The sequence below is a fragment of the Perca flavescens genome, chromosome 15 (assembly GCF_004354835.1).
Source record: "Perca flavescens isolate YP-PL-M2 chromosome 15, PFLA_1.0, whole genome shotgun sequence".
Taxonomy (NCBI): Eukaryota; Metazoa; Chordata; class Actinopteri; order Perciformes; family Percidae; genus Perca; species Perca flavescens.
This window is the reverse complement of record NC_041345.1, coordinates 8,840,440-8,848,997: the sequence shown is the minus strand read 5'-3', so window position 1 is coordinate 8,848,997 and position 8,558 is coordinate 8,840,440. Positions and strand designations below refer to the sequence as shown.

The following is an 8,558-nucleotide window of genomic DNA, read 5'->3' as shown; positions in this document are numbered from 1 at the left end:
TGTAACATGAAGCCACCAGAGGAGGAGCCCTCAGACCACTAATGGTTTCAACACCAGCTCACTGCAGTAAAGAGAAAAACAGTCTTAGGTTAACAATTAAATGTAACATTAACAGTACAATCAACCAATTTAAATACTCTGACATAACAATCAGTGATACATCATTGAATGTATGTATAACCTTTCAAATGATGGAATAAATTCATTGATTTATCTACAGAATAAATTAATAGTTTCTCTTCCATTACATCATTATTTCGTTTCATTAAAAATCAAACATATGTTTGTCAGAGATCCAGGTTTCACCTTCTCTTTATGTGAGAACACCTGAACATTTCATCTTAATTTTGATTTATTCAAATATACTTTAGTCAGCTGATTTACTATCATCAGTATGTAAATCTGCCTCCTTAATAATGTTGCCTCATAAAGAAGTGAAGTGTGTGTGTGTCAGTGAGAGACAGAAGAGCTGACATCAGTTCAGCTTCAACATCAACATGTTCTCTGTAGCTCTGATACTGCTGCTGGATCCTGTGAGGAGCTTTCAGTGGATTCACTCTAATACACACATTAGAAACACTGAATAGTCAGATGAATGATGGAGATAATGTTAATTTGTGTTTCCACAGGTGTGAACAGTATTGATCTCATCCAGACAGACTCAATGGTTGTGCAGCCTGGACAGTCTCTGACCATCAGCTGTCAGGTCTCTGGTTATTCTTTGACTGATAACAGCTATGCAACAGGTTGGATCAGACAGAGTGAAGGAAAACCAATGGACTGGATTTCCTGTCAGTGGGGTGGAGGTGGCTTTTACCAAAATAATGCTCTGAAGAACAAGTTCAGCTACAGCAGAGACACTTCTGCTCTAACAGTGACTCTAAAAGGACAGAATGTGCAGCCTGAGGACACAGCTGTGTATTACTGTGTACGTTGCCCCACAGTGATACAAACCACCAACAGACCTGCACAAATACCCAGCAACCAGCATGACTCAACCACACACACGTTGTAAATGTGAACGTTAATAAAGACGGCACTCTTTGCAGCGTTAATAAACATTAATGGTTATGGAGTTATTTTTTCCTGTCCAATGCAATTTTAAACAGCAGCTATATATCTTCACAAATAGGATGTAAACATCCCTTCTGGTATTTGGACTACTGTAGATGAAAAAAGCTCTAAACTGCTACACCGTGAGTTAACGATCATTGTAGAACATTGTAGTTTATTTCCCATTATTTTCTATAAGTCGATAAATCAGTTTCATATTTCACAGTTTCCTCTGCTGTTGTAGAGATATTCTACTTATGGAAATGTATCTGTGTGACATGTTCCTATTTTAAACCTGTAGAGGGAGGTCTATGCAAACTCTTCCTCTCTTATAAACTCACAACTTGTGCCAGAAAACTGGGACGGTTTGATTTATTTCTGAAACACTCAGATCAGAGCACTGAACGAGTCTGTGCTTCTCCCAGAATGGAAAATACCGTTATCTGGAGTTTGTTAATTGTAGTTAATTGTAGTTAGAAAAAAATAATTCTGCTTTACTTCTTTAGTAAATGTCCAACCTGTGATTTACAAGTTTGTTGGATGATTATCACAATTTCTTTCCTTACAGGAGTTTGGAGTGAGATCAAACTGGACCAGTCTCCCTCTGAGGTGAAAAGACCTGGAGAGACAGTGAAGATGTCATGTATCATATCTGGTTATAGCATGACAAGCAATGATATTCACTGGATACGACAGAGACCAGGAGAAGCTCTGGAGTGGATTGGGATGATGAACACAGGTAGAAACTCTGCTAGCTATGGCAGCTCCTTTCAAAGCCGTTTCATCATGACTGAAGATGTTCCCAGCAGCACTCAGTACCTCGAGGTCCAGAGCCTGACAGCAGCAGATTCTGCTGTTTACTTCTGTGCTCGAAGAGACACAGTGACTGAAGACAGTGGAGCAGCTGCACAAAAACCTCCACAGACAACAAACAGCAATGTGATCTTAATGACAGCTGAGTCACCCCCCCCCCTCCTTACAAAGCACTTTGATATATCTTCATTATATTTCTATATATTTTACTTTTTACTTATGAGTACATATTTATTCTCTTTATGATGTTACATCACTTCAGTTATTAGACAGAGTTTCTACATTTGTCGAAGCATTATGTACTGTAATTATAAGTTGCCAACGTCAAGTACAAACCATAATGTTATAATTGTATAAACTGGTGAAATGACAATAATGTAATTGTCAAAAATGATAGTAGATGCAGATCTGAATGGAATTGTATATGATTTTAAATACTCCATGTGCTGACTAATGACAAATTTGAATAAACCTTATATGTGTCAAGGTTCATTTGTATGTTATTAGAATACATTTGGTTGTGGTGTTAATACTGAGATATTTTACACAAATTAAACCATGTCAGACAAAGGTCAAACAGCTGACTTGGAGGGTTGACTCTGACTCAGTTTCATTAAATATCTCCAGTCCAGATGTTTCCTCCCTGTGAGGAGGAGTCGATGCAAAACTCAGATATCTTCACCTCTACTTATCTGAGTGCAGAGAGGAGGACAGAGAACAGTGGACACACAGTTTAACATGATGGACTATAGGACAGGACTGCTGCTGTTAACTATCTGCTGGGCAGGTGAAGATTTTCACCACCTTTCTTTTGAGGCTAATTTAGTTGTAAAATTATGTATATATCTTGGTATGTTGTTTGGTTCTGTTCTGATCAAACTGCTTTTCTCTCCAGGTGTTTGCAGTCAGACTCTGACTGAGTCTGAACCAGTGGTAAAGCGCCCTGGAGAATCCCACAAACTGACCTGTACATATGCAGGACTATCAGATAGCAATGCTGATATCAGCTGGATCAGACAAGCTGAAGGAAAAGGCCTGGAATGGGTTGCCCACATTTCTGCTCCAAGTGGAAGCACTAAAGCTTATTCAACATCAGTCCAGAATCGCTTCACCATATCCAGAGACAACAACGTGGACCAGGTGTATCTGCAGATGAACAGCCTGACGACTGAAGACTCTGCTGTTTATTATTGTGCTCGAGAGCCACAGTGATACAGGAAGCCACAGAGCTGTACACAAACCACTGCAGATGTCACTGTGACAGTCACTGATAGAAAGTACTAGTTTAAATACCCCATAATTGACAGTATTTGATGCATTTTCCCACACTATGCTTTTATCACAACTTGCCTAAATAGAAACAAAAAGTGGAGTTCACACACCTTCAGGATTATCATCTCTTATATGAGGCTGAGCTGTAAGAACAATAACAAAAAAAATATCTAAGTCTTTCCTGACCTCTCACTACTGATGGCTTGCCAAAAGGTCCAAATGAAAAAAAAACATTTATCATTGCTTTGATGTTAAGATTTTTATTCATCAATTTTGCAACAGGGTTAATTTCATTTCACAAAATGATAATAATTATATAATCTATTGTTTATTTTCATTTAACTGTGTTTTGTTCTGGGCTTTTCTAATTCCTTTACAAGCTGTACGTTTACAAGCTCCCGGTATTTCTCAAATATCTTACAAAACATTTTAATAAATATTTTGAAAAAAGTTAAAATTAAAATTAAAAAAAGATATATAGTTTTTTTTTTGTTTGTTTGTTTTTACTATTATAGATTATTCAGTGCCACAGTTCAATACATTTTCATTTAGAGTTTTATCCAAGATTATGGTCTGTATAAAAGGATATTGGCCAACCTTTACTGGCATGGTGTTCTAACAATATATTAAATGTGTTTTTTAAATGTTAAAAAAAAAAGGTTTTCATATTCAAATACATACATTAGTCATGTCATGGTATATCAATGACAAATAAAACAAAACAAAATTGAATTTAAAACTTTGATAAAATGAAGAAAAATGAAGAAATATATATATATATATTTTTTTTTTTTTTTATGCAAAAGATTCCCATTTAACCAGATTAGAATATTTTCTTTTATTCTTACCCACTGCTAATAATGCAGGACCCCTTCCCTCCAGGGCAGGAAACGGTGTTTAGTTTTTGTATTAGTGTTTATCACAGTGATGGGCTGGGGCACTGAGATATAGATCCATACAAAAACCTAAGAGCAATAATTTAACGCTCTCCCATTCTTGTGAAGAATAATAAATACTAAGGAGAATATGACAGTGTCTCTAAACACACACACACACAAATTCATGACCACAATGGAAGCAACAGATGATGTCGTGGTTTGTGACTTCCTGTTTTTCAGTGTTACATTTGACAGTGGCTTTTCCACAAAAGATAATGGTAATAATGTTCCTATTTTGATTTTGAACAGCATATGTTGAGAATATATTTGGACATTTATGCATGATATAGCCAGAATATGGATGGCGATCAAATGCTGCTGATATATATATATATATATATATATATATATATATATATATATATATATATATATATATATATATATATATATATATATATATATATATATTTTACTATATACTTATGAGAAAATATGTATTCTCTTCATGATGTTACAGCACTTAGAGTATTGGACAGAGTTTCTTCTTTTATCAAAGCATTATTTGCTGAAAAACTAAATTGCCAAAATCATGTACAAACCATAATGTTAAAATAGTATAAAATGATGAAATGACAATAATGTAATTGTCAAAAATGATAGTAGATGTTGATCAGAATGAAAGTATAGCAAAGTATATAAATACTTCTAATTTGAGAATAAATAAATGTATCTTCATTACTGAGAAAATCAGACGTATAATCATATAATGAAAGAATGATATAAATCATATTTTCCAGAGCTGTGTTGAGTTTCTGTTTGAGGAGGAGGAGTCAATGCAAATCTCTGATCTCTTCCATCTCTACATATGTGTTGCAGAGTGAAGGACAGACACTAAATCACTGACATACACACTGTAGACTGGACAGAGACAACTGGCTTTAACAATGATCAGACCTGATTATTTGGTTGTTTTTCTCATCCTGTCATTTAACTGGGCAGGTAAGAACAATAGATGTTTTTCTGACAAACCTCCTGGTACAAAGACAACATGGCTGCATTACAGAAAATAATGAGCTGTTTACATGTCTGTAGGTACTGAGGGTCAAACACTGACTGAGTCTGAACCAGTGGTTAGAAGACCTGGAGAATCCCACAGACTGACCTGCACATATTCTGGGTTTGGTGGGGATTATGCTAATGCTTGGATCAGACAGGCTGCTGGAAAAGGGCTGGAATGGATCGCTCGCATCGGCAGTGTTAGCAGCAACATCTACTACTCTCAGTCAGTTCAAGGCCGGTTTACCATCTCCAGAGACAACAGCAGACAGCAGGTGTATCTGCAGATGAACAGTCTGAAGACTGAAGATTCTGCTGTTTATTATTGTGCTCGAGACCCACAGTGACTGAAGACAGTTGAGCAGCTTCACAAAAACCTCCACAGACAACAAACAATGTGATCTTAATGACATCTGAGTTCTCCCCCCCCCTACACCTTAAAAAGCAATTTGATATATCCATCTATCTATTATATTTCTATATATTTTACTATATACTTATGAGAAAATATGTATTCTCTTCATGATGTTACAGCACTTAGAGTATTGGACAGAGTTTCTTCATTTATCAAAGCATTATCTACTGAAAAACTAAATTGCCAAAATCAAGTACAAACCATAATGTTAAAATAGTATAAAATGATGAAATGACAATAATGTAATTGTCAAAAATGATAGTAGATGTTGATCAGAATGAAATTGTATATGATTGTAAATACTCCATGTGCTGCCTACTGTTCCCAAAATGACTAATGAGAAACAGAGCCTTGATATCAATATTAATCATGAATTCACATATTTGAAAAACCCTTGTATCTTAATGTGTCAGATGTCATTTGTATATTATTAGAATAAATTTGGTTGTGGTGTTAATACTGAAACATTTTACTCAAATTAAAACATGTCAGACAAACATTAAAACAGCTGACTTGGAGGGTTGACTCTGACTCAGTTTCATTAAATATCTCCAGTCCAGATGTTTCCTCCCTGTGAGGAGGAGTCGATGCAAAACTCAGATATCTTCACCTCTACTTATCTGAGTGCAGAGAGGAGGACAGAGAACAGTGGACACACAGTTTAACATGATGGACTATAGGACAGGACTGCTGCTGTTAACTCTCTGCTGGGCAGGTGAAGATTTTTACCACCTTTCTTTTGAGGCTAATTTAGTTGTAAAAATATGTATATATCTTGGTATGTTGTTTGGCTCTGTTCTGATCAAACTGCTTTTCTCTCCAGGTGTTTGCAGTCAGACGCTGACTGAGTCTGAACCAGTGGTAAAGCGCCCTGGAGAATCCCACAAACTGACCTGTACATATGCAGGAATATCAGATAGCAATGCTTATATCAGCTGGGTCAGACAAGCTGAAGGAAAAGGACTGGAATGGGTTGCCTACATTTCTGCTGGAAGTGGAAGCACTAAAGCTTATTCAATGTCAGTCCAGAATCGCTTTACCATATCCAGAGACAACAAAGTGGACCAGGTGTATCTGCAGATGAACAGCCTGACGACTGAAGACTCTGCTGTTTATTATTGTGCTCGAGAGCCACAGTGATACAGGAAGCCACAGAGCTGTACACAAACCACTGCAGATGTCACTGTGACAGTCACTGATAGAAAGTACTAGTTTAAATACCCCATAATTGACAGTATTTGATGCATTTCCCCACACTATGCTTTTATCACAACTTGCCCTAAATAGAAACAAAAAGTGGAGTTCACACACCTTCAGGATTATCATCTCTCATATGAGGCTGAGCTGTAAGAACAATAACAAAAAAATGATCTAAGTCTTTCCTGACCTCTCAATACTGATTGCTTGCCAAAAGGTCCAACTAAAAAAACAGTTCATCATTGCTTTGATGTTAAGATTTGTATTCATCAATTTTACAACAGCATTCCTTTCATTTCACCAAATGACAATAATTATTTAATCTATTGTTTATTTTCATTTAACTGTGTTTTGTTCTGAGCTCTTCAAGTCCCGTAAAAAGCTGTAGCCTTTACAAGCTCCCAGTATTTCTCAAATATCTTACAAAACATTTTAATAAATATTTTGAAAAAAAATAATTTAACCAATATAGCTATTTACTATTATTCAGTGCCACAGTTCAACACATATTCATGTTTTTGGATAGAAAATGTGTATTATGGCCTGAATAAAAGGATGTTGGCCAACTTTTATTGGCATGGTGTTCTATCAATATATTAAATGTTTTTTTTTAATGTTAAAACAAATTAAATTTTTTTTCATATTGAAATACATACATAAGTCATCTCATGGTATATCAATGATAAATAAAATTGAATTTAAAACTTTGATAAGCTGAAAAAAAAAATATGTTTAATGCAAAACACAATTTAACCAATTTACAACCTTAAATATAGTTATGTTGATTAGAATATTTTGTTTTATTCTTACCCACTGCTGATAATACAGGCACCCTTCCCTCCAGGGCAGGAAACAGTGTTTGGTTTTGTTTTAGTGTTTATCACAGTGATGGGCTGGGGCACTGAGATATAGATCCAAACAAAAACGTAAGAGCAATAATCTAACACTCTCCCATTCTTGTGATGAAAAACAAAGCTCAGGACTGAATATTTCCTACTGAAATATGAGGTAACTACTATGTTCATTTTTTTTAATGAGCAGATTCATGGTTAAAAATTAGTAAATTAGTAGTTTAAAGTCAGAGTTGGTGCACAGACATAATTGTCATCTTGCAGTAAATCTTAACTTTAAGAACTGATTAAGAATCAGCACAAAACACATGCTCCCAGGATGACATCAGGGGATAATGCTGATCAGGATGTATGTGTTCTTTAGTCACGTTATGAGGTTTTCACACATTATTTTTGGTATGTCAGGTTTTTGTTCCAGCAATGAGTGGAGATGCAGCACGGTGATTACTTCGACTACTGGGGCAGCGGGACTGAAGTCACAGTAACAGGTAAGTCACATTTAAACAATATATTTTTAGTCAGAAGATTATTTTTTAACTTTTTAATGTGATTATTGGTGCTGGAGAAATTTAACTTATAGTCCTATATTTAGGTTGATATTGATGTTGGACACGCTAGAAAACAGAGCAGACAGATGTTTTTAATGCAGCTGTTTCTTAGAAAACATTTGAAAAACTTCCTCTTAATGCAGATGGTGGTTTGAGTTAATCTTGTAATTGATTCAGCTGGATTGTAATTGGTGTTGATGAATGTTTGCATCTTTTTATTCACATTATTATTCAATACATGTTGTATTACCGTGGATATTAATCACCATACCATACCTGAATTTAAGAAATATTTCTCAGTTCAATATACTCAGAAAAGTACATCTTGTCTGTCCCTGTAGTATTTCATAGCAGAAATAGTGAACAGGTATTTGGTATTTTTTAGTTTCCCTGCTCTTATAGAAAACTACTGATGATAACGTGCATCTGCTTTCCATGGTGCCTTTTTAAACCTGAAGAGGGAGGTCCATGC

The 8,558-nt window shown here is 35.5% G+C and overlaps 1 pseudogene and 3 gene segments (V, D, J or C); all 4 read left to right on the top strand.

Annotated features, from left to right (window-relative positions):
• The first annotated feature begins 598 nt into the window (after nucleotides 1-598).
• On the top strand, nucleotides 599-1,916 carry LOC114569122 (immunoglobulin heavy variable 3-53-like). The segment is given in 2 exon segments: nucleotides 599-928; nucleotides 1,622-1,916. Coding segments are annotated over 2 exon segments (375 nt in total).
• A 577-nt stretch (nucleotides 1,917-2,493) lies between these two features.
• LOC114569395 (immunoglobulin heavy variable 3-48-like) lies at nucleotides 2,494-3,078 on the top strand. The segment is given in 2 exon segments: nucleotides 2,494-2,653; nucleotides 2,762-3,078. Coding segments are annotated over 2 exon segments (366 nt in total).
• A 1,851-nt stretch (nucleotides 3,079-4,929) lies between these two features.
• On the top strand, nucleotides 4,930-5,422 carry LOC114569394 (immunoglobulin heavy variable 3-21-like; annotated as a pseudogene).
• A 624-nt stretch (nucleotides 5,423-6,046) lies between these two features.
• Nucleotides 6,047-6,630, top strand: LOC114569393 (immunoglobulin heavy variable 3-11-like). The segment is given in 2 exon segments: nucleotides 6,047-6,205; nucleotides 6,314-6,630. Coding segments are annotated over 2 exon segments (366 nt in total).
• The last annotated feature ends 1,928 nt before the right edge of the window (nucleotides 6,631-8,558 follow it).